The sequence below is a fragment of the Lampetra planeri genome, chromosome 77, assembly GCF_965212315.1.
Source record: "Lampetra planeri chromosome 77, kcLamPlan1.2.h2, whole genome shotgun sequence".
Classification (NCBI taxonomy): Eukaryota; Metazoa; Chordata; class Hyperoartia; order Petromyzontiformes; family Petromyzontidae; genus Lampetra; species Lampetra planeri.
The window spans coordinates 1,539,037-1,566,194 of record NC_136182.1 but is presented as its reverse complement, the minus strand read 5'-3'; the positions used below and the strand labels follow the sequence as shown (position 1 = coordinate 1,566,194).

The 27,158-nt window shown below is 50.7% G+C and overlaps 1 protein-coding gene across 1 annotated transcript in view; it reads left to right on the top strand.

Moving 5' to 3' along the window:
- LOC144738062 (uncharacterized) overlaps positions 1 to 24,405 on the top strand; it is a 97,103-nt gene extending 72,698 nt beyond the window's left edge. The window contains exons 10-16 of the mRNA XM_078620968.1: positions 380 to 611; positions 6,855 to 7,089; positions 7,815 to 8,723; positions 14,944 to 14,985; positions 15,850 to 15,897; positions 16,886 to 16,937; positions 21,517 to 24,405. Of these exons, the coding sequence (XP_078477094.1) occupies positions 380 to 611; positions 6,855 to 7,089; positions 7,815 to 8,723; positions 14,944 to 14,985; positions 15,850 to 15,897; positions 16,886 to 16,937; positions 21,517 to 21,617 (1,619 nt within the window). The 3' untranslated portion in view covers positions 21,618 to 24,405. The remainder of the gene's footprint in view (positions 1 to 379; positions 612 to 6,854; positions 7,090 to 7,814; positions 8,724 to 14,943; positions 14,986 to 15,849; positions 15,898 to 16,885; positions 16,938 to 21,516) is intronic.
- Positions 24,406 to 27,158: the final 2,753 nt, after the last annotated feature.

The window sequence follows — 27,158 nt, the reverse complement described above, 5'->3', positions numbered from 1 at the left end:
CAGGTGATGTTGTCACCATCTCAACATCGAACCTACGACCTCCTGTAAACCAGGAGATATCGTCACCATCTCAACATCGAACCCACGACCTCCTGTAAACCAGGCGATGTCGTCACCATCTTAACAATGAACCCACGACCTCCTGTAAACCAGGTGATGTCGTCACCATCTCAACATCGAACCCACGACCTCCTGTAAACCAGGTGATGTCACCATCTCAACATTGAACCCACGACCTCCTGTAAACCAGGCGATGTCGTCACCATCTCAACATCGAACCCACGACCTCCTGCGTACCAGGCGAGGCAGTCACCATCTCCTGCACGTCCCCCTCCCCTTCCCTCTCCTCCCGCTCACCGATTTCCCTCCACCCCCGAAGGTGCCGGTGCTGACGTCCCGTCGCCGTTCAACATCACCAGCGCCAACGTGCGGCTGCTGGGCACCGTCCTCGCCAGGGCCGGCGCCGCCCAGTGGGGCAACTACTCCAAGGTGTTCGCGGGCGATGGAGTCGCCGGGGAGACTGCAGTGACGATCGGTGAGGAGCAGCTGAACAACGTCGCCAACGACCGCGGCGGCGGCGGTGGCACCTACGTCGTGAGCATGCTCTTCACGTGAGTCGCTCGCTCACTCATCCACTCACTCGCTCAGCCACTCATTCGCTCAGCCACTCACTCACTCAGCCACCCACCCACTCACTCACTCAGCCACTCGGCCACTCACTCACCCACTCACTCACTCACCCACCCACTCACTCAGCCACTCACTCACTCACCCACCCACCCACTCACTCACCAACGTACTCACTCAGCCACTCACTCAGCCCCTCACTCAGCCACTCACTCACTCAGCCACTCACCCACCCACTCACTCACTCACTCACCCACTCACTCACCCACTCACTTACTCAGCCACTCACTCACTCAGTCACTCACTCACCCACTTACTCACTCACTTAGCCATTCACTCACTCACTCACTCAGCCACTTACCCACTCACTCACGCACTCAGCCACTCACTCAGCCACTCACTCACTCAGCCACGTAGCTATCCACTCACTCACTCACTCACGCACTCACTGACTCAGCTACTCGGCTACTCACTAACTCACTCTCCCACTCACTCAGCGTGAGTGAGTGAGTGAGTGGATAGCTACGTGGCTCACTCAGCCACTTACCCACTCACTCACTCACGCACTCAGCCACTCACTCAGCCACTCACTCACTCAGCCACGTAGCTATCCACTCACTCACTCACTCAGCTACTCGGCTACTCACTAACTCACTCTCCCACTCACTCAGCCACTCACTCGCTCAGCCACTCACTCACACACACACTTACCTACACACTCACCCACCCACTCAGCATTAACCACACAATGCGTATATTATATTATCCGAACCGGTAATGGACCTCCCCTAGGTCGACTCGGCCTCAAATGAGTACCTGGAGTTATGTGCAGTCAACATCGCCATTGGGGAGGCAAAGGCGGGCGGGCGTGGTGTTGGCCACCCCACCCCCTCGTGTGCCGTGCCGGCCTTCATAGGTGCTGATCGCTGACAGCACTTGCCCCTTCAGTCTGCTAAGGCTATATGAGGGATTTTTGTCTTTGTATGTGTATGTGGGTCTGTGTGTGTGTCCAGTAAAACAACCTCCTACCTCCTCGCGGTGCCGGACGGGCAACACTGTCGTGGGCAGTGCTGTGGGGGGAGGGCCAATGCCCATTGGCCTCTCCCCTCATGGCGTCTGTGACCACCACAGTGGCTAAACGGGGGCTCTGGACGGGTGCGAGGGGCTGGTAACCCCTCCACCTTCAATTAATTACCACAAAACCTCGAATTAAACATAAACCTGTAACTAATAAGCTTGTGCCGGAGGCCCCGGGGGGTCAGGCTTTTATGACGTCTCCTGGCCAAACCCCATTTGGCGGAGCCAGGAGATTGAATTTTCACCCTCGGGGCTCCTCCAGAAACAACGAAAAACCATTGCGGATGGCCACGTGGAATGTTCGAACGCTCACTGCGGAGGAGAGGCTGCCACTCCTCTGTCGGGAGCTGGACCGGTACCGCCTGGATCTCTGTGGCATTCAGGAGGTCCGGTGGAACGGTTCTGGCTCCTGCCACCATGAGGGGTGGACAGTCCTCTACTCGGGGCAGGAGACTGCCAAACAACAGGGTGTGGCTCTTCTTCTGAACAAAAGAATGAAGGGGGCGTGGCAGCGTGGCAGTGAGGTGTGGGAAGCTGTAAGCCCCAGGATACTTTGGGCTCGCCTTCCCATCAACCAGAGGCGAGGAGTGGTGGTCATGGTAACTTATACCCCCACCGAAGACGAACATCCGTGGAGGGATGCAGGCAAAGCCGATGAGTCAGACGCTTTCTATGACCTCCTGTCACAGGTGCTGGCTAAAGTGGCCGCTCGGGACAGAGTCATCTTGTTGGGTGACTTCAATGCCCGAGTTGGTCATAATGCTGGCACCTGGTCTGGAGTGATTGGAAGGCATTGGCCAGATCAGCTCAATAATAACGGTAGGAGGCTGCTAGATTTTTGTGCAGCCCATGGGCTTGTATTTACCAACACGCTCTTCCGGCATCGGCGCATCCACACAACATCATGGGTACATGCCGGGTCCAAGCAAGAACATCTGCTGGACTACATAGTGACGGACCAGCGGATGCGAGCCCATGTCCTTGACACCAGGACCTACCGTGGAGCTGATCTGCCCTCTGACCATCGACTAGTCATCTGTAAGATGCGCCTGCCATTCTTCCACTCCGGTGGTGGGTGTACATCCAGGATCCCATTCCAACCAAAAGTGGCCTGGTCTCAGTTAGCTAATGAAAGTTGCAAGTGAGAATTTCATCATCGCTTGCAGCTGGGGTTGGCATCGTCCCCCACTCCACCTGATGTCGAGGGTAAATGGGCGAGGTTTAAGACTGTGACTCATGCAGCTGCAATGGCTGCTTTGGGTATGCGGTCCAGACCTCCCCAGAAACCCTGGCTGACAGCGGAGGTGTTCAGGTTAATTGAGAAAAAGCGACAGGCCCACTCTCATCGCCTACAGCATCCCACGTCAGAGAATGAGGAGGTTTACCGCAGCCTTCGCTCGGAGGTTCGGAGAGCCGTAAGGCACTGTAAGGATGGGTGGTGGTCGCGGGTTGCTGAGGAGATGGAGTCTGCCTCAGTGGCCCGCGATCACAAATCACTATTTAACTCCATCAAAAAAGTAACCTGCAGCGCCACACCTATTACCATCATTAGAGGAAAAAACGGTGATCCAATCTCCGACCCCCAGGAACAGGTTTGCAGATTTGCTGAGCATTTCTGTGAGGTCCCGGGGGAGGGAAAATCTCTCAGCCAGGAAAACATCATGGCACAAAGTGGGGATAACCCTGCTGAGGCTGCGGTGCCTCAAATATTGGAAGAGGTCACCCCCTGTGAGTGGCTGGCTGAGGTGCCAGCTGTTGAGGAAGTACTGAGGGCGATCCGGAGTCTGAGACCAGGGAAGGCACCGGGCAGAGATGATCTCCCAAGCGAAATGCTGAGGGAGGGTGGCGTTTGTGCACAGACTGCCCTATATGACATCATAACAACAGTCTGGACCACTGGACGGGTTCCGCAGGACTGGAAGGATGCCCTGGTGGTCCCCCTCTTTAAGAAGGGGGACCATACCGACTGTAACAACTACAGGGGCATCTCACTCCTCAGTGTGCCGGGTAAGGTCCTGGCAAGGATTATTCAACATCGCCTTGCTAGGCACGCTGAGGAGAGGCTTGCGGAGCCCCAATGCGGTTTCAGGAAAGGGCGGACCTGCACAGATGCCATATTTTACGTCCGTCTGCTACAGCAGAGGTGTAGGGAATTCCAAAAAGACCTACATCTCTGCTTTATTGACCTGGTCAAGGCCTATGATACCATCAGTAGGACTGGGCTCTGGGTTGTTCTTCGTGCTTTCGGAGTCCCTGACCCTCTGCTCACGATCATTAAGGACCTTCATGATGGTGAGCGGGCTCGGGTAAAACTACGTGGCCGGGAGTCGGAGCCTTTCCCTGTACACCTTGGGGTGCGACAGGGATGTCCTCTGGCTCCCACATTATTTAACATCTATTTCGACTGCGTAGTTCGTGAAGCCTTCAATAGCTGTACCGGGGGGAATTTCCATTTGGTACAGATATAATGGGAGGCTGATCGACGCCCGGGTGCGATCAAGGGATGGCTCCCTATTGGTCAACCACGTTATGTATGCCGATGATTTGGTAATAGCTGCTCATTCAGAAGAGGAGTTGGAGACGCTGCTGCTGAGACTGGAGCGTGCCACTAAGAGGTGGGGCCTTACCATCAGCCCTACCAAAACTAAGCACCTGCCTGGGTATTTTGTACCATCGGACACTCCACCCCCACAACTCCCAATTGGTGATAGGGCAGTTGTGGAGAGAGTGGAGAGTTTCCCATACCTGGGCAGTGTGCTTATGACCGGTTCAACAGAGGTCTCACTCCGAATCAGTCGAGCGGCAATATCTTTTCATCGGTTGCGTAATGCTGTGTGGAAGCTACCTGGTCTGTCGCTCCGCACGAAGCTTCAGGTCTTCTCGGCCACGGTCATTCCCTCCCTTCTTTACGCTTGCGAAACGTGGACCCCCCTAGTGGAGCATCTTCGCAGGTTGGAAACATTTAGACTGGCCTGCCTACGATCCATCCTGGGTTTAACCAGGCTGGATTGTATGAGGAGCTCACAAGTCCTTGAAAGATCTGGGCAAAGTCCCATCAGTGAGCTCCTCCGGCAGGCAAGGCTGCGTTGGCTGGGTCATGTAGCCCGCATGCCCAGCCACCGCATGCCTAAACAGCTTTTGTTCGGCCGGATCGAGGGGGCTAAACGGGCGCGGCACGGGCTAGAGAAGAGATGGAGTGATGTGGTAAAGGAGGACGTGGAGCTGAGTGGACTTGCCGATGACTGGTACCAGCGGTGTCAAGATCGGCCTCAGTGGAGGAGGCTCGTGAAGGACGCTACTGGGCAGTTGGAGGCAGTCGCCCTCCAACAACAACGGAGGGCGGAGTAGCGACGCTCACAACAACGAGCGGAGTGCCGGGTGGCTAAAGCACAGCAAGTTGGTACAGTAGGGGGCACAGGTGGTGCATCAGCCAGTCGTCTCAGTCATCTCAGTCGACCCCGTGGCACCTGGGTCTGCCCCGTGACCTCCTGCCAGCGGGCGTTTGACACTTCACGTGGCCTCAAGGTGCACATGGCCTGGCACAAGCGTCGTGGTGACGTCACCGCCACTTATTGGCGAATGGCGGTTGTTGTTGTTGTGTGTGTGTCGGTCTGTGTCTGTGTGTGGGTCTGCGTGTGGTGTGTGGGCCTGTCTGTGTGTGGGCCTGTCTGTGTAGTAGAGTTCACGACTCTTGGACGCCGGAGTTGGAGGCACATGGGTTTATTTCACACAGCACGGTTGTGGCATACAACACTAGAGGGGGTATCGGCCCCCTCACCCGGCTAGCTGGGGATACACGCGCTAGCTACTCCTAGCCTGCCTCCTAGTCCTCCATTAACGGGCTAGGGGAGGCTATCTGGCCCGACACTGGTAAGTCGGGCCCGGTACCCTGAGTCCCAGACCAGCTCTGACAGGAGCACCGGCTCTGGATCTCGGGACCACGCCGCTGGCTCGGTCCTGTTCGGCCCTGATAAGGACGGCGAACCAGGGGAGTCCAGGGCTCTAGCTAAGACGTCTTCAGTCTTCACTGGTTAGCTTAACATTCTCCCCGAGCACCTCCGACACATCCCCTTTTATACCCAACCCCCCCATTGAGGGGTGGGGCCCCGGGGGATCATAACTCCGAATCAGCCCCCCCGGGGTGCCTGGCGCGGACGTCGTAGAGAGCACCTCCCCGTGCACCCACGTAGCCCCGCCCACTGTGTTTGTTTGCCATAAGCTGCCATGCATAACGGGCTCTCTCTCTAACACCCCTACATCTGTATGTGGGTCTGTGTGTGTGGGTCTGTGTGTGTGGGTCTGTGTGTGTGTGTGGATCTGTGTGTGTGGGTCTGTGTGTGTGTATGTGTGTGGGTCTGTGTGTGTGTATGTGTGTGTCTGTGTGTGTGGGTCTGTGTGTGGGTCTGTGTGTGGGTCTATGTGTGGGTCTGTGCGTGTGGGTCTGTGTGTGTGTGTATGGCTCTCTGTGTGTGTGTGTAATGGGTTCCGGAGACACTTGTAGAGGTAGCTTCTTTATTACAATACAACACTCCAACAGTCCTGATACTCTGTTACAGCCTAGGGACACAGCCTAGGGACACAGCCTCTTCCTAGCGTGCCTGACTCTGCCTACGCTCTGGGGTCCTCCGGCTACAATTACCCTAGGGGAGGCTACTTGACCCGACGCAGCCAAGGTGTGGGTCTGGACTCTGCCTTCCTCGGAACTCGCCCTTACAAGTACGTAGAGCCGGGAGTCCCAGAGTCCCACCACTGGCCCGCACAGCGTCCCGGCCCTTACAAGGACAAGCGGGACGAGGGGGTCCAGGGTCCAACGCTGGCTGGTCTTGGGTGTTGAGCTTCGACTGGCCCCGATCGGCTAGGGAGGGGCCCTTTCATCCCTCTTGCCCATCGAGGGGTGGAGTTGTGTGGGATTCCAGATACCCCACAGCCCCCCGTTGGTGGCGCTAAGGGGCTTAGCCAGCAGCCCCTCCCCTCTTGGGCTGGCACAGTGGCCCCTCCCCTGGGGGTCCAAGGTATCTGCAGATGGGCCCTGTCCACCACTGCCGGTAAGTGTGGCCCATCTATGGCACTACATGTGTATGGGTCTGTGTGTGTGTGTCTGTGTGTGTGTCTGTGTGTCTGTGTGTGGGACGGGTGGGCGGGGCGAGCAGGACCCTGGCTGAAGTCCTGCCCCTCCGGCTGACCCCCGAGCTGAACGGCAGCGGCGCGGGCGGCGGCTCCGCTGGCTCCGTGGCGAGCCGGGCCGTGGGGAGCCACATCCTCAGCACCGTCGTGAGCAACCCGAGGAACTTGACGGGCGTCACGGACATCGTCCTGCGCTTCCCGCTCACGGTGGCCAACAATGGCAGCGGCAGCATCGTCCACTGCACGTTCTGGGACACAAAGGTGAGGAGGGTGGTGGTGGAGGTGGTGGGGGTGTTGGTGGGGGTGGTGGTGGTGCTGGTGGAGGTGGTGGTGGTGGTGGGGGTGGTGGTGGGGGTGGTGGTGGGGGTGGTGGTGGGGGTGGTGGTGGTGGGGGTGGTGGTGGTGGTGGTGGGGGCGGTGGTGGGGGCGGTGATGGTGGTGGTGGTGGGGGTGGTGGGGGTGGTCGTGGTGGTGGGGGTGGTGGTGGCGGTGGTGGGGGTGGTGGTGGTAGGGGTGGTGGTGGTGGTGGTGGGGGTGGTGGGGGTGGTGGTGGTGTTGGTGGTGGTGGTGAAGGTGGTGTTGGTGGGGGTGGTGGTGGTGGTGGTGGGGGTGGTGGTGTTGGTGGGGGTGGGGGGTGGTGGTGTTGGTGGGGGTGGTGGTGGTGGGTGGTGTGGGGGGCATGACGACACCCACGGTGCACGCTAGGTAGACGTTGACTACCTCGCCTGGTACGCAGGAGGTCGTGGGTTCGATCCCGACCATGACGTCACCGTGTACCAGGCGAGATAGCCAACATCTCCTAGCCAGCGTGGAGCGTCAGGGTACGTGGTCGAACCCACGACCTCCTGCGTACCAGGCGAGGTCGTCAACATATCCGAGCCACCCCGTTGGGCTCTCATAACGTTGCCGTGACTCAAGGCCCCCTGGCCCCGCCCCCTTGCCCCGCCCCCCCTGGCCCCGCCCCCTCTATCCTGCCCACCCCCCAGTATAACAACGGGCAGGGCGGCTGGTCCGGCGTGGGCTGCCAGCTGACGTCCACCGTCACCACCGGCAACGCAACGGCCTTCTCCTGCCGGTGCAACCACACCACCTCCTTCTCCATCCTCATCTCCCCCGGCGACGACCTCGTGGACGACACGACCCTCTCGATCGTCTCCTACGTCGGCGTCGGCATCTCGATGTTGTCCCTGGTGGCCGTCCTCGCCATCGAAGCCGTCACCTGGCGCCCGTCGGTGTCCACCGGCCGCGCCGGCCGGCGCTCCAACCGTCGCCTCCGCCACCTGATCCTGGTCAACGTGTGCACGTCGCTCCTCTTCGCCGACGTCTGGTTCATCGTGGCCGCCTCTCCCGACGCCCTCGGCAGCCCCACGCTCTGCACGGCCGCCGCCTTCTTCGTCCACCTCGGCTACCTCGCCCTCTTCTTCTGGATGCTCTGCGAAGGCCTCCTCCTCGTCTACGTCGTCGTCGTCGTCTTCGAACGCTTCGCCGCCCGCAGCCTCCGCGCCGCGGCCTTCGCCGTCGGCTACGGCGTCCCCGCGGTCATCGCGGCGGCCGCCGTAGCGGCGACGTACCCCCGCGGGGCCTATCTGCGCGACGGAGCCTGCTGGCTCGACTGGGAGCACGGCAGGACGCTGTTCGCGTTCGTGGCGCCGGCCTTCGCCGTGCTCGCCGCCAACCTCGTCGCGCTCGCGCTCGTCCTGGCCAAGGTTTCGCGGAAGAGGTCCGCGGTCGTCTCGGGGAGCCCCGACGTGAACGTCCGGCTGGTCGCTCGGAGCGTCGGGGTGCTCACGCCGCTGCTCGGAGTCACGTGGGGGCTCGGGATCTTCGCGTTCAGCGCCGAGGGCAGGGCCAGCCACGCACTGCACTACTTCTTCGCCATCCTCAACTCGCTGCAGGTGCGGGGCGAGCGAGCGCGGGGAAGTTGTTGTTGTAGGTTGTTGTTGTTGTTGTTGTCGCATTGGGGATTGGGTAGTGTAATGTATAGCAGTGTAGTGTATAGTGTAGGGCAGGGGTCCTCAAACTACGGCCCGCGGGCCACATGCGGCCCGCCGAGGACATTTATCCAGCCCATGGTCACTAATTGGGCTGCGCTTGTGAGCACTAATTGGGCTGCGCTGGTGAGCACTCATTGGGCTGCGGTGGTGGGCACTGATTGGGCTGTGGTGGCGCGCACTGATTTGGCTGCGCTGGTGAGCACTGATTGAGCTGCGGCGGTGGGCACTGATTGAGCTGCGGCGGTGGGCACTCATTGGGCTGCGCTGGTGAATGGTTCAATGGGCCAATTGACTGGACTTGCCCCCCAGGCCTAAGGCTGCCAGCCCTCCCCTGGCTGCGCTTGACTGGCTCTCCCTCCCTCAGCTCCCTCACTCTCCCCTCGGCTCCACTCCCAGTGATATTCCTGTGTGCTGGGGATGTACTGCGATCTGAACAAAACTGCAGGTGTATTTACTTTTTAATGGCACCCGCACCAGTGTGAGCCTGGGGTAAAAGCGGAGTTCCCCCAATCAGACTGCATTGATGGGCAGTGCAGTCTGTATGTCTCTGTGTGGGCAAAGTTATTGCTGGTATATTGTTTTTGTAGCGCTGTATATATATATTGGTATTTTACTAATAGCAATTTTGACTCCCTAAGAAACTGATGTCAAGAAAGAGAAAAATTGACTCGGAGTGTAGGATATTTAAAGAACAGTGGACTTATGATTACTTTTTCATGCAGTACAAGGAAAGAGCTGTGTGTCTGATATGCCAGAATATAGTGTCTGTGTTCAAAGAATACAATTTACGTCGACACTATGAAACTCAACATAAAGATAAATATGATTGTTTGGTCGGAGAAGTGAGAAAAGATAAAATATTAAAACTGAAAAATACATTAACAACTCAGCAAAATACTTTTGTGAAGCAGAAGCAGCTAAATATTTCATCATTGCGAGCAAGTTTTCAAGTTGCCAAGCTAATAGCGTGCAATGGCAGACCATTCGTGGAGGGAGAATTTGTTAAAGAATGCCTTCTTTCTGTTGCCAAAGATATGTGTCCAGAGAAGGCCGATTTATTTGGTACAGTGAGTCTTTCAGGACCTACAATTACACGGAGGATTGAAGAAATGGGAGACAATTTGCATCAGCATTTGCAAAACTCCACAAAAAAACTTTCCTATTTTTCCTTGGCACTCGACGAAAGCAATGATGTTCGTGATTCTGCACAACTTCTAATTTTTATTCGTGGGATGAATGACTATTTTGAAGTCACAGAAGAGCTTGCTGCACTGCAAAGCATCAAAGGAACAACTACAGGAGAGGATATCTATGAAAAGGTTTGCCAAACTGTGAATGGTTTGGAGCTGAATTGGGCTAAACTAGCCAGTGTGACAACTGATGGTGCTCCTAGCATGGTGGGGTCTAAGAAAGGAGTAATTGCTTGCATTAACCAAGAGATGGACAAACATAACCATTCTCATCCAATAGCCATACACTGCCTCATCCACCAACAAGCGCTGTGTAGTAAATCACTGAAGTGGAACTCTGTTATGAAAATTGTGGTATCTTGTGTTAACTTCATTAGAGCTCATGCACTAAACCACAGACAATTTCAGGAATTTCTGTCTGAACTAAATGTTGACTATGAAGATGTTCTGTACCACACAGAAGTCCGTTGGCTGAGTCGAGGGAGAGTTTTGAAACGTTTCTATGACTTACTTCCACAGATTACAGCGTTTCTGCTTTCAAAAAACAAATAAGTACCAGAGCTCAAACAAGTTAAGGAGGAAAACTTCTGCCATCTCCCCACAACTCAAAATCTGTTAGCGGAAAAACCATTGGTTGCAATTCCCAAACAAAACATGTGTGGATTCACTGGAAAAATTGCAAAAGGAGTTCCAATTTAGATTTAAAGAGCTTCATCTCCATGAACAGGACATACAGCTTTTCCGTAACCCATTTTCTATTGACATTGAAAATGTGGATACAATTTACCAAATGGAACTGGCTGAACTGCAGAATTGTGACTCTCTGAAAGACGCATTCAAGTCAAGCAGCCTTCATCATTTCTATGCATCTCTCCCCTCTGAGACATATCCTCATCTCAGGAACCATGCACTCAAAATGGCAACCATCTTTGGCAGCACTTATGTCTGTGAACAGACTTTTTCCAGAATGAAACATTTGAAATCTCCAACCAGATCTAGACTAACGGATGCACACTTGCATCACTTGTTACGACTAGCAGTGACAAATATGGAACCGGACATTGACCATCTCATTAGCCAAAAGCAGGCCCATAGTTCCCATTGAAATATTGGCAAGTTTGTTGATTTAACTTTACTTGTTCTTCATTTTAACTATTGTATTTGTTCCTGTTTTGTTTCTTCACTTCAAAATAAGATATATGCAGTGTGCATAGGAATTTGTTCATAGTTTTTTTAGCTATAGTCCGGCCCTCCAACGGTCTGAGGGACAGTGAACTGGCCCCCATTTTAAAAAGTTTGAGGACCCCTGGTGTAGGGTATAGTGCAGTCTGTTGTAGTGTAGTGTATAGTGTAGTGTACTACTTCAGCCCACCAGTGTATTGGAGAGTAAATCCACAAGATTTACAATGTGAGTAGTATTGTGACGTTTCGCTCGTAATGACATTGCATGGTATGCAGGAGGTCGTGGGTTCGATCCTGATCCTAACACCACGGTGGCTAGGAGATGTTAACTACCTTGCCTGGTGTACAGGAGGTCGTGGGTTCGATCCCGGACCCAAAAGCCCAAGGTGGCTAGGAGATGTTAACTACCTCGCCTGGTATGCAGGATGTCCCTGGGACGAACCCCCTAAGTGTGCCACAGTTTCGGCCTTTGTAGGCGCTGCTAACAGCACATGATGTGACTCGTTTAGAGGATTTGGGAGTTATAAGTCTATGTGGATCTGTATGAGTCTCTGGATCTGTGTTGGTCTATTGGTCTCTATGGGTCTCTGTGGGTCTCTGTGGGTCTCTATGGGTCTCTATGAGTCTATGGGTCTCTGAATATCTATGTAGGTCTCTCTGGGTTTCTGTGGGTCTCTGTGGTTCTATGGTTTTCTGTGTATCTATGGGTCTCTGTAGGTTTCTGTGTGTCTCTGTGTGTCTCCGTGGTTCTATATGGTTCTATATGAGTCTATGGGTCTAATGGTCTGTATGTTAATGGGTCTCTGTAGGTATATGTGGGTGTCTATTGGTCTCTGAGGGTCTATGGGGGTCTGTCGGGTTTTTATGAGTCTCTATGAGTATGGGTCTCTATGCGTTTAGGTTATTGGGCTGCTGCTATGAATGTCCATGTGATGATGATGTTGATGATGATGATGACATCAGCCACGTGATGTTGATGATGATGACATCAGCCACGTGATGTTGATGTTGATGACATCAGCCACGTGATGTTGATGATGATGACATCAGCCACGTGATCGAGCTGCTGTCATGTTGTGACGGCCAGGTGGCTTCTGACGAAGAGTCACACAGCAGCTTAGTGGGGCATAACACCTGGTGACATAAACATAGTTTAGTTTTAGTGTGGGTCTCTGTGAGTCTATGTGGGTCTCTGTGGGTCAATGTGAGTCTATGTGGGTCTCTGTGTGTTTCTATGGGAATGGGTCTCTATGTGTCTATGTGGGTCTGTATGGGTCTGTGGCTGTATGTGGGTCTCTATGGGTCTATGTGGGTCTCTGTGGGTCTCTGTGGGTCTATGTGGGTCTCTGTGAGTCTCTGTGGGTCTATGTGGGTCTATGTGGGTCTATGTGTTTTTCTATGGCAATGGGTCTCTATGTGTCTATGTGGGTCTGTATGGGTCTGTGGCTGTATGTGGGTCTCTATGGGTCTCTGTGGGTCTATGTGGGGTCTCTATGGGTATGGGTCTCTGTAGGTCTCTGTGGGTCTATGTGGGTCTCTATGGTTCTCTGTGGGTCTATGTGGGGTCTCTATGGGTATGGGTCTATGTGGGTCTGTCTGGGTCTATGTGGGTCTGTATGTGTCTATGTTGGTCTGTATGGGTCTCTGTGGGTCTATGTGAGTCTCTGTGGGTCTGTATGGGTCTCTGTGGGTCTCTATGTGTCTCTGTGGGTCTATGTGGGTCTGTATAGGTCTATGTGCGTCTCTATGGGTCTATGTGGGTCTCTATGGGTCTAAGTGGGTCCGTATGGGTCTATGTGGGTCTGTATGGGTCTCTATGGGTCTATGTGGGTCTCTATGGGTCTATGTTGGTCTGTATGGGTCTCTGTGGGTCTATGTGAGTCTCTATGAGTCTGTATGGGTCACTGTGTGTCTCTATGGGTCTCTGTGGGTTTATTTTGATGATGATGATGATGATGATATCAGCTACTGGGTGGACCTGGCCATCAACGTGTGATGTCCAGGTCGCATGTCTTAACAAAGGTCCACACAGCAGCTCGGTGGGACATTACCGCCTGGCACAATGAACGCAGCAGCTGCTACTCGCTAGCGTAGTGACGCAGACGATGTCACCATCGCGTTAGCGCCGGGAACCTCCCCTAGTGAGGCTCGAGGGACACGTGGCAGGGAGCCCAGAGCCCCTGAGGGGCTGTCCATAAATGACGTCACGCACCTGGGGGGGGGGCGAGGGGCGGGGGGGTCAGACATTTGTGACGATGTGTGACGAGGGGGGGGGTGTTTGAGAAATGTGACGTCACATCAAAATGCGCAACTTTAAATAAATATATTCTAGATTTGAAGCTTTCGTGACTGCAAGGATTCATACTCGTAGGTTTTTTCGGTAATGTCACGTAGGTAAAAATAAATAATAATAATTTTATTTCTATAATTTTTATTTTTATTATTTATTTTTAAATAAATATAGACAACACGTTCTATTTGATTAAATAGACTTGTTAATCAATGTTTTCCCCTACAACATCAGAGTGCAGCGCCACATTAAATACGCACTACAATGACAATAGATGAAGGCGATTTGAAGCATGTTTTATACTTTTTTGGGGGGGGGGGCAGAACTTTGTGACGTCATATTTGGGGGGTCTGACTTTTTGTGACGCCGTGTGACGACGGGGAGGGGGGGGTCAAAAATCGTCCAAAATCGTCCAAAATCGCGTGACGTCATTTAGGGGCGGCCCCTGACTTGACCCAGCGGTGTAGGGGCGTGGCCGAGGGCCCAGCAAGGCCGTGGCCAGGGAAATGAAGGGGGAGTCCCAACCGGGATCGTCTTGGGGGTTTCTTTGCTATTCGGGTCGTCGTCGCTTGAGTCTTAGCTCGGGATCATGGGTGTTATTTGGCTGTTATTTGAACATCTTCAAGTCACTATATGACTTTGTGCAGACAGAAATTCCAAGAAAAGTCATCAAAATATTGCAGAATAAAATATTTTAAAATACTTTTAAAAACATGCTTTCATGAAATGTACTGTCCGAGCTGCCCATCCCCCTGCCTCCTTCCCCCATCGCCCCTCCCCCCTCCTTCCACATGCCCCGCCCCTGGGCGTGGCTCCCCGAGGCTTGCCGTGACGTAAGGGACCGCGGTGATTTACAGCCAACGTCAGTTGAGCGTGGACACTTAGAGCCGTAAAAAGATTATTTAAAAATATATATATTTTATTTTTAATGATAGAATATAGTCTTGTCATGAGTATGACATAGCTGTACGACGTTTGCAGTCGATACGACATTGGGAATACGGTTGAAATTGAGTTACAAGGTTTTTGGATACGACAACACACACTGTAAGTTAAATGAAAGCGTGTAAAAAGTTTAAAAATATATGTCTTGGATTTTTTATGATAGAATATCGTGTTGTCATCAGTATGACACACCTAGACCAAGTTTGCAGTCGATAGCATATTGGGAAGTGTGTACAAATTGAGTTACAAGATTTCTTTTTTGAGGATACAACAGCAGCGTACACCAACGCTGTGGGCAAAAATCCCAGTGGGATGCAAGTCAAACAACAACAACCACAAGACAACTTAGATTAAGGCCATCAATAGACGAGTACCCGGCAGACATGATAGACACACATCGCCTCCAAGTCAGCGTGTGCACCTCTGTGTGCCACACGTTACGCTAGCAGCAATTGCCGCTACGGTCTGTTAATGCTACGCAGGGAATCTTTGTCTTTGTTCTTCTCGCCCCCAGGGCCTCTTCATCTTGATCTTTAACTGCCTCCTCGACAAAGAGGTAAGTCGATAACAATTCACTCACCTATAGACACTTCACTCTTGTTATAGACACTTCACTCTTGTTATAGACATGTACACACAGAGACCCATAGACTCATCACCACACAGAGACCCATAGACTCACCACCACTACACAGAGACCCATAGACTCACCACCACTACACAGAGACCCATAGACTCATCACCACACAGAGACCCATAGACTCACCACCACACAGAGACCCATAGACTCACCACTACACAGAGACCCATAGACTCATCACCACACAGAGACCCATAGACTCACCACCACACAGAGACCCATAGACTCACCACCACTACACAGAGACCCATAGACTCACCACCACTACACAGAGACCCATAGACTCATCACCACACAGAGACCCATAGACTCACCACCACACAGAGACCCATAGACTCACCACTACACAGAGACCCATAGACTCATCACCACACAGAGACCCATAGACTCACCACCACACAGAGACCCATAGACTCACCACCACTACACAGAGACCCATAGACTCATCACCACACAGAGACCCATAGACTCACCACCACTACACAGAGACCCATAGACTCATCACCACACAGAGACCCATAGACTCACCACCACACAGAGACCCATAGACTCACCACTACACAGAGACCCATAGACTCTCCACCACACAGAGACCCATAGACTCACCACCACACAGAGACCCATAGACTCACCACCACACAGAGACCCATAGACTCATCACCACACAGAGACGCATAGACTCTCCACCACACAGAGACCCAGACTCACCACCACACAGAGACCCATAGACTCACCACCACACAGAAACCCATAGACTAATTTCTAATCCTCTCCATCCAGGTACGCAAGGAGCTGAAGAAGAAGCTTGGACTGGGTACACAGAAATCGGTGAGTCGTGGTGCTGTCAAGATTGGCTCACATAAAACATTGTATAGTGTAGTGAATAGTGTAGTGTATAGTTTAGTGCATATTGGAGCGTATTGTTGTAGTGTATAGTAGTGTGTAGTGTATAGTGTAGTGTATAGTAGTGTAGTGTATAGTAGTGTATAGTAGTGTATAGTGTAGTGTATTGTAGTGTATAGTGTACTGTGTATTGTATAGTATTTTAGAGTGTACTGTATAGCAGTGTAGTGTAAGCAGTTTATAGTAATGTAGTGTATAGTAGTGTATAGAAATGTATAGTTTAGTGCATAGTAGTGTAGTGTATCATAGTGTAGTGTATCGTAGTGTTGTGCATAGTAGTGTATAGTGTAGTGGAAAGTGTAGTGTATAGTTTAGTGCATAGTGTAGTCTAGTGTATTGTAGTTTATAGTAGTGTAAAGTGTAAACTACAGTAGTGTATAGTGTAGTGTTGTGTATAGTGTATAGTATAGTGTATAGTGTAGTGTGTAGTATAGTGTAGTGTATAGTGTGTTGTGTAGTGTATAGTAGTTTATAGTGAAGTGTGTAGTACTGTGTATAGTGTAGTGCATCATCGTCTTTTTAAATCCTTTATATTAAGTTCGCTTGCTTGCTTGCGTGCTTGCTTGCTTACGACCGTGCACATCTTTCGGTCGTTTTTTAACCCACTTCCCGTGATCCAATCGAGCTGACATTTTGCACACAGACTCGTTGTGCGAGACAATTAATGTTCGTGATTTTTTTTCCTAAATTTTACACTGTTTAGGGAAAACAAATTAAATATTTAATTACCAATTGCTTAATACTGGCAGACAATCATCTGACCCATAGGTGGCAGCCATCTCAAGCCAGAGGACGAGAGGATTCTAGCCGCCACGCATATAAAGGATTTATAGTGAAAAACTTTGTTTTTACGGGTTATACTTATTCCCTCCCTCCCTCCTCTCCCCTCTCTCCTCCCCACTCTGTCTGACAGAAGGGGACCAGCAGCACCGGTTTGGATCGAGTCGACCCTCCAAAGTCTCACTGTGAGTATGCCTTCCATGGTGAATCTGATGGCTGGGTGTATGGAATTGATGTTGTCGAGGAATTGGTCTAGAGCAGGCCGGCCATGTGGCCAGATGATAAAAGTGTCATCCACATACCTCTTCCATAAGGTCGGGCATAGAGTGGCAGTCTGCATGGCGTCAGTCTCAAATTTCTCCATGAAAACGTTGGCTACAACCGGAGATGGGGGGGGAGGTCATTGGGGTGCTTCCAGGTGAAGTATGTATTCGTTAAGCAGTGTCTCACCAGGGGGGGTATCTCAGTATTCAGTCCTTGATGAACCAAGTCTTCAATGATTGCGATGGTGTCAGGTACAGGAACTTTGGTGAATAAGGAAACCACATAAAAACTGACAAGCAGGTCGTCTGGGGACAGGGAAATACCCTTGATTGTCGATACCAGGTGAGTAGAGTTTAGTACCGCAGAGGTGGTTTTTCCAGTTTTTGGAGGTCCTAATTAAAAGGAGACCTGATGGTTCAATGATCCACTCTGTCTACAGGAAAAACCGGATTCCCACCACCGTCCATCCCAGAAGAATCCCCTTATCAAGACTACATCATAGAGCCCAATGAAACACATTGCCAGTGAACTCAAACACGTACGCCAAGCTCTCAAGGCTAATGGTTACTCCGACTACACAATCCGCAAAGCCATCACTCCAACCATGAAGAAGGATCCTCTTGAGGAGCCATTCAAAACCATCACCTTACCCTACATTGCGGGGGTCACAAAAAAGATCTCCAAAATCCTGAATAAACACAATATCCAGGTCTGATTCAACACAGTACATAAAATCCGTGATCTGGTCCCATCTGTAAAAGATGTGATTCCAGACATACAGTACCCTGGCGTCTACAAACTAAGTTGTCTCTGTGGTAGCAGTTACATTGGAGAAACGAAACGACATGTCTCGGACCGCATCCGTGAACATGAAGCAGACCTGAAACATGGTAGGACAAACACCTCAGCCATGGCAAACCATTGTTTTAATTCAGTGGGCTCACATGGCATCGACTTCTCCAAGACGGAGGTTCTCTGCAAGCCATCCGGCTACCATGAGAGATTCGTTCATGAGGCCATCCACATATACAAACACAGAGACAATTTCTATATATCTTTTGTATTCTCTGCAGGGAATGGAGTCTTTGCTCTGCTGCAAGTCTCCTGCCACCACTCTCCCATTGACATATTTCGTTGCTTCCTCTTAGTACCTTTCACGCGACGGTCAATGGGATTGTGTATAGCAGATTGTATAATAATAAATAGTATAATAGTGTAATGTCTAATATAATGTATAAGCTAATATATAGTATCGTAATTGTATAGTGAATATACAGCAGTGTGGTATACAGTAGGGTGTGTAGAATAATACATAGTGTAATATTACAATGCATAGTTTAAAGTCAAAGGGTAGTCTATAGTAACGCAGCGTACAATTCAATGTGTATAGTACGGGGTATATCCGTATGATGTAAGAAAATAAAAAAAGTTTAGCTGGAGGCATATTAATATAATTTATTTTTTGCGACATAGAAGTGTAATGTATGACTTACTGTTAGTAGCTCAGCTTATTGGAGAGTATATTGAGTATATTGATTACATTGATGTTTTTATATTTTAGTGTTTTATCGGTTCACTATATGGTAGTCATTATATAGTGTAGCGTATACCCAGTTACTTAATGTTAATATCTCAGCTTTTTGGAGAGTATATTGAGCACATTGATTATATTGATGTAGTTTCTATTTTTTTTTTCACATAGGTGTATTATATGGTAGTAGGGCATTTGCAGTTCTTTAGAAACTCCTCCATTTTTGTTGACCACACAATGCACGAGCTTGATACACGGTGGTTTGGCTGCTGCAGCTCCTCACGATTAAAATTTCTCTCCCTTTATTACTGCTAATTCTACTTCCTCCCTTTATCACTGCTAATCCTACATAATACACGAGCATAATATGACTTTGAGACCCCCCCCCCCACCACCTACACATTCCACAAGGAGTGACTAATCCCATATCTGCATTTTCCATCAATATGCTTAATTCCGCTGTTCATATGTACACTCCTTTGTCAAGGCGCTCTCCTCCCCTGAACCAGCTTAAATATACGCTGCCAAGCTTGGCGATGTTCATTGGGACGCTGTTTTTCCGACAGCTTTGCTTCTTTACCTGAGGTCGACTGCTTGTGTTGTGGCCGAGACGTCGTGAGAATTTTTTTATGTTTTTATGTTTTATTTTTAATATATTATTATTTCTCTTCTACGTGACTTTGCCGAAAGAACCAAGAAGATGAATCCCTGCAGTCATGAAAGCTTTAAATCGAAATCTCATAGCCACCATGAGCGTTTGTGTCTGGGATCGAACCCACTACTTCCTGCGTACCAGGCGAGGTAGTTAACATCTCAACATCGAACCCACGACCTCCTGCGTACCAGGCGAGGTAGTTAACATCTCAACATCGAACCCACGATCTCCTGTACACCAGGCGAGGTAGTTAACATCTCAACATCGAACCCACGATCTCCTGCGTACCAGGCGAGGTAGTTAACATCTCAAAATCGAACCCACGACCTCCTGCGCACCAGGCGAGGTAGTTAACATCTCAACATCGAACCCACGACCTCCTGTGTAACCAGGCGAGGTAGTTAACATCTAAAAATCGAACCCACTACCTCCTGCGTACCAGGCGAAGTAGTTAACATCTCAGCATCGAACCCACGACCTCCTGCGTACCAGGCGAGGTAGTTAACATCTCAACATCGAACCCACGACCTCCTGCCTAACCAGGCGAGGTAGTTAACATCTCAAAATCGAACCCACTACCTCCTGCGTACCAGGCGAGGTAGTTAACATCTCAGCATCGAACCCACGACCTCCTGCGTACCAGGCGAGGTAGTTAACATCTCAACATCGAACCCACGATCTCCTGTACACCAGGCGAGGTAGTTAACATCTCAACATCGAACCCACGATCTCCTGCGCACCAGGCGAGGTAGTTAACATCTCAACATCGAACCCACGACCTCTTGCGTACCATGCGAGGTAGTCAACATCTCAACATCGAACCCACGACCTCCTGCATACCATGCGAAGAAGTTAACCTCTCAACATCGAACTCACGACCTCCTGCGTACCAGGTGAGGTAGTCAACATCTCCACATCGAACCCCCGATCTCCTGTGTACCAGGCGAGGTAGTCAACATCTCAACATCGAACCCACGACCTCCTGCGTACCAGGTGAGGTAGTTAACGTCTCAACATGGAGAGAGAGCGAGACGGAGACTCCGGAGATGGAGACTTCTCTCTAGAGGCAGAGTGAGAATTAGCAAGTCAGGATGAGGAACTGCACCCGGTTTGGTAGTCACATGGTCACTTACCCACTCACCCACTCACTCACTTACTCACTCAACAGCCTACCTCCTACCACACTCACCCAGCTACTCATTCATGCAATAACTAAACCACTCACCTACATACCCACTCATTCACCACCTACCCAATCACTAACCCACTCACTCACCCACCCACCCACTAACCCACCCAATCACCTACTCACCCACCCACCAACTCAGCCACCCACTCACCCACTTACTCAGCCACCTACCTACTTACTAACCCACTCAATCACCCACCTACCCACTCACCCACCCACTCAGCCACCCACTCACCTACTCAGCCACCCACTCACTTACTCAGCCACCCACTCACCTACTAACCCACCCACCCACTCACCCACTCACTCACTAACCCACTCACTCACCTACTCGCTCAACAAGCCGCTCACCCACTCATTCACCCACTAACTCACCTACTAACTCACCCACTCACTCATCCACTCACCCACTCACTCACATACTCGATCACCTACTCACTCACTCAACAAGCCACTTAATCACGTACTCACTCACCCACTCACTTACCCAATCACTCACCCACCCACTCATACTCACTCACCCATTCACTCACCCACCCACTCATTCACACACTCACCCACTCAGTCACTCAGTCACTCACTCACCCACTCGGTCACTCACTCACCTACTCACACACACACTCACTCATCTATTCCCTAACACTCATCCACTCACTCACCTACTCACTCACTCATCTACCTAGTCACTCACTTACTCACCCACTCACATACTCACCTACTCACACACTCACCCAATCACTCACCCACCCACCCATGCACCCACTCACTCGCTCTCTCACTCACTCACCTCCTCACTCACCTGCTCACTAACCTATTGACGCACACACTCACCTACTCACCTACTCACTCACCTACTACTCACCTACTCACTCACCTACTCACTCACACATTTACATACTCACCCACCTACCCACTCACTCATCCACTCACTCACCCACTCACTTACTCACCTACCCACTCACCTACTCACACACTCACTCACCTACTCACCTACTCACTCACAACAAAAAACTAAACACCGACTTATCTCTCCCTTTCTCCCTTATCCTTTATCCCTTATCTCTCTATTATCTCTCCCTTATCTCTCCCTTAACTCTCTCTTATGTCTTTCTCTCTCCCCCACAGCTTCCGAGAGCAGAGAGCCGGAGATGGAGATTCAATCGATGCGTCCGTCCAGAAAAGACTCCATCAAGTTTCTGCATATCTACTCCGACTACCAACTCTGAACAGTGGCTTGTGAGCGGGGAGAAAGCAGAGGAGGAGGTGATGGAGGAGTTGAAGATGAAATTGGTGGAGGTGGACGTGGTGTTGGTGGATTGGGAGTCTGCCCCAATAGCCCGCGATCACAAATCGCTCTTTAACTGCATCACAAAAGTAACCTGCAGCGTCACACCTATCGCCATCATTAGGGGACAGAACGGCGGTCCGATCTCCCACCCCCCCAGAAAGACGTTTATCAGATTCTTTGCGTCTTTCGATGAAGTCAGGTAGATGGGTTCAAGAGAAAATAACAAAAACAACGACGAATTTTCGATCGCAACGCAACCGCTCTTCATCTTCCTGATCTTCCTGATGACGACCGCTGGCTTTGCGATCGAAACATCGTAGTTTTTTTTGCTATTTTCCTTGAACCCTGAGTGCTGCTCACTTAGAGGATGAGTTGTAGGCGCTGCTGCTGAACCTGGAGCGTGCCACTAAGAGGTGGGGCCTTACCATTAGCCCCACCAAAACTAAGCACCTGCCTAGGTATTTTGTCAGACAATCCACCCCCACAACTCCCAATTGGTGATGGGGTAGTTGTGGAGAGAGTGGAGAGTTTCCCATACCTGGGCAATGTGCTCATGACCGGCTCCGCTTTGGCAGCGGAGGTCTCACTCCGAATCAGTCGAGCGGCAATATCTTTTCATCGGTTGCGTAACGTTGTGTGGAAGCTACCTGGTCTGTCGCTCCACACACAGCTTCGGGTCTTCTCAGCCACGGTCATGCTTTCCCTTCTTTTTGCTTGGAAAACAACTTAGAAACATTTAGGCTGGCCTGCCTACGATCCATCCTGGGTTTAACCAGGCTGTATTATGTTAGGAGCTCACAAATCTTTGAAAGATTTGGAACAGTCTCATCAGTGAGCTCCTCCGGCAGACAAGGCTGCGTTGGCTGGGCTATGTAGCCCCCATGCCCAGCCACCGCATGCCTAAACAGCTTTTGTTCGGTCGGATAAAGGGAGGTAAATAGGCCCGGCACGGGCTAGAGAAGAGATGGAGTGATGTGGTACAGGAGGACGTGGAGCTGAATGGACTTGCCGATAACTGGAACCAGCGGTGTCAAGATCGGCCTCTGTGGAGGAGGCTCGTGAAGGACGCTACTGGGCAGTTGGAGGCAGTCGCCCTCCAACAACAGGGCGGAGTAGCGACGCTCACAACAACGAGCAGAGCGCCGGGTGGCTAAAGCACAGCAAGTTGGCACAGTAGGGGGCACAGATGGTGCATCAGCCACTCGTCTCAGTCATCTCAGTCGACCCCGTGGCACCTGCTGGGTCTGCCCCATGACGTCTTTGCAGTGGGCGGTCGACACTTCACGTCGTAGCCTCAAGGTGCACATGGCCTGGCACAAGCGTCGTGGTGATGCCACCCCCACTTAGTGGCGAATGGCGGTTGTTGTTGTTGTGGGTTTATGAATGCATCGTTAAACCCGCCACCACCCGACATGTTCTATCAGTGAACGTTTTGCCACGTAAACGAAATGTGCAGCCAACTCGTTACTGGTACAGCAACGCGCAGATTGTGTGTTGGAGAGTAAAACCCCGCGACACACATTCACTATTCGAGCAACACGTGCGGCGTTTTTTCCCGGTGATTACAACGACCAGCATCATCATCCATCCAGCATCATCATCCATCCAGCATCACCACCATCATCATCTTCATCCATCATCTTCATCATCAATCTTCATTCATCACCATCATCATCCAGCATCATCATCATCATCCAGCATCACCATCATAATCTTCATCCATCATCATCAATCTTCATCCATCCAGCATCACCATCATCATCCACCATCATCATCACCACCAGCATCATCATCCATCCATCCAGCATCATCATCATCCATCATCATCACCACCATCATCCATCATCACCACCATCATCTTCATCCATCATCACCATCGCCATCATCACCATCAACATCATCATCAGATGGATATCCGCAGAGTTGTTGGAAGAATCCTCCTCCTGCTCTCGTTCCGTTCTTTATAAAGTCGTTTTTGTTTGTTTGTTTATTTAAGAGTTAGCACCGCGGGACGGTGAGGCGATTTGTAAGTTTCCGTGCGAACGTTATTTTTATGCTGGAACATATATTATTACAGGGACTCCTCCACTTGTATTTGACTTACGAACTTTGAGAGATACGCACAGACCTTGCCCGAATGTCCAGTTGCAGTTGATCGGACTGATAGCGAGTCGTAAGTTCAAACGGCCAGAGTAACAGATGGCGGTGGAGGTGGCATCTACATCTGCAGAACGTGAAGAACCAGTGGCATCTACATCTGCAGAACGTGAAAAATCAGTGGCATCTACATCTACAGAACGTTGAGAACCAGTGGCATCTACATCTGCAAAACATGAAGAACCAGTGGCATATACATCTGCAGAAAGTGAAGAACCAGTGGCATCTACATCTACAGAACATGAAGAACCAGTGACATCTACATCCACATCCACAGGGGACTTTTAAAGCCATTCCCGCGTGTGTAGTGCAGACTCTGCACACCACGTTTGGACTCGACAGGAGATGACGTTGAACAAATCGACCTACGATCACAGACCTCTGGAACCCAGATCGTTGTTACGTAGAGGTGATCCCCCTACAGTTATTTTTACTTTTAGATTTGAAGCTTTCGTGACTGCAAGGATTCATATTCTTAGGTTTTTTCGGTAAAGTCACCATGTAGGTAAAAAATTTAAAATTAATAAAAGTAAAATAAAAATGAAATAAAAATCACGACGTTTCGGAGGCAACACAAGCTTCCATCTTCAGGTGGAAGCGTCACAGCACGATAGCTGTATCAAGTGAGAGAAATTCCAAGGAAACAGTATTTGTATATATACTGGTTGAGGGTGGGAGGAGCCAAGGTAGCTTGCTTCAGCTGCACCGAACCTCACAAAAATAATATTCAGGGCCTACCTTGGCTCCTCCCACCCTCAACCAGTATATATACAAATACTGTTTCCTTGGAATTTCTCTCACTTGATACAGCAATCGTGCTGTGACGGTTCCACCTGAAGACGGAAGCTTGTGTTGCCTCCGAAACGTCGTGATTTTTATTTTATTTTTATTTTACTTTTATTAATTTAAATTTTTACCTACGTGACTTTACCGAAAAAGCCTAAGAATAGTTTTACTTTTATTACCTAGCAGGGGAGGGGCGTCCATTAGTTGCGTCGCCCGCGATGTCAGAACATCGCCACGATGCGATACCACCGTCACGATTATGACGATTATTATTATGATCCTAATAATATTAACGGGAACTGTCTTGCCAGTATCAAAATGTAAGAATAGGGTATTTTTACCCTTTCTCTAAATAAAACAGAAGGTTATGAGATGTTTAATACACCAAACGGAATTCCCTTTTCAAGGAAATCCTCTCCGCATTAACCACACAAGCTAATTGTGCTGAACATGCTTGCCTCGCGCTATAATGTCCCCGACAGTGGCATGGTCCTTGTGCTGTTCGCCTTTTGGCGTTCTCTAATCTAACACTGTTTGAGACGAGGCTCATAAGAAAGGTGTCTCTGGTGTGGACCAATAAGTTTCACAGACAACGCCATCGATTACTACCAGAGCATGGTGTTGTTTAATCGTTTGCATGTTCACCACAAAGTGCCGTGTGTGGTTAATGCTGGGAGGATTTCCTTGAGAAATTATTCTGTTTTATTTCCAGAAAGGGTTATAATTGTAGTAATGATGACGTCTTCATGGCACAAATCATTGTTGAGATGGAGGAGTTTGATGCTTTCTCAACGGAGGAGTTGACGCTTCGTAGACGGAGGAGTTGACGATTCGTAGACGGAGGAGTTGACGCTTCCTAGACGGAGGAGTTGACGCTTTGTCCGACTCTAAGGCTGCTTATTCTCGGCCTTTGCGCCCCTCATTCGGTGAAAAAAAAAATGAATCGCGTATGCTCCAGAGTATACGAGGATTTTTTTTGCTAGGGTCAGATGGCATGAATATAAATGCTGTGTGTGTCGTCAAGTCCTCCACCATCCAACACGGACAATTAGTGAATGTTTGTGCCAATTCGTTACGAGCATCATCACTCTACACTGCACTATACACTGCCCTGTACTATGCACTACACTATACAGGATAAGAGCCGCTGACTTAAGGGCACCGATGAGACAAAGCCATAGCCAAGAGGCTTCCTCTGGCACACAGGCCAATCATTTGTAACTCTACGTTGGCTAGGAGATGTTAACTACCTCGCCTGGTACACAGGATGCCATGAGTTCCATCCCAGACCCTCACATCCACGGTGGCTAGGAGATGTTAACTACCTCGCCTGGTACACAGGATGCCATGGGTTAGATCCCAGACCCTCGCATCCACGGTGGCTAGGAGATGTTAACTACCTCGCCTGGTATGCAGGAGGTTGTGGGTTCAATCCCAGACCCGAACTCCAAATGTTGACTGCCTCGCCTGGTATACAGGAGGTCATGGGTTCGATCCTGGACCCTGACGTGTGGTAGTTGACGTAGTGCGCCGGGGCTGGGTGGATGTTTTTTTAAATAACTTTTAACGAGCGACCGATCATCGCCAATTGAATCGCCGCGCTTCCGTCAAACGTCTCGTGTCTGGCGTCGCGTGGGAGATTCGAATCTGGGACCCCGCCAATTGTCACCCCTCCTTCAACACCCAGGGAGAGTGAGCGCGTGTGTGTGTGTACACGCATATGTGTGTGTATGTACACCCGTGTGCATGTAAATCGGTGGGGAGCGGTTAGCGCTTTGCTGCGCGACCCGGGTTCGATGCCCATGTAGTAAACATCGCCACTGGGGAGACAAAGGCGGCCGGGCGTGGTGGCGCTGGCCACCCGCTCCCTCGTTTGCCGTGCCGGCCTTCATAGCTGCTGCTCGCTAAGAGCACTTGCCCCTACAGTCTGTTAGAGGCTACACGGGGGAATCTTTGTGTCTTTGCCTTTTGTGAATCTGTTATAATTTTGTGGTTTTAAATTAATGGCAATAAATTATTGTGAGGAGATTCGTGCAAGGATCCGCGATGCTCCGTCCTTCCGTCCGTCCGTGCGTCCTCGTCCAAGATCTTTGGCGCCGGGGAATGGTTTTATGGATTAGGATCATCATCATCGTCGTCGTCATCATCACACTCCGTGTGTGTGTCTGTCTGTGTGTCTGTCTGTGTGTCTGTCTGCGAGTGGCTGGCTGAGGTGCCATCTGTTGAGGAAGTACTGAAGGCGATCCAGAGTCTGAGACCAGGAAAGGCACCGGGCAGAGATGATCTCCCAAGCGAAATGCTGAGGGAGGGTGGCGTTTGTGCACAGACTGTCCTACATGACATTATAACAACAGTCTGGGCCACTGGACAGACTGGACAAATACAGAGGCATATCACTCTTCAGTGTGACGGGAAAGGTCCTGGCAAGGATTATTCAACATCACCTTGCTAGGCTCGCTGAGGAGAGGCTTGCGGAGCCCCAATGCGGTTTCAGGAAAGGGGGGTCCTGCAGAGATGCCATATTTTCTGTCTGTCT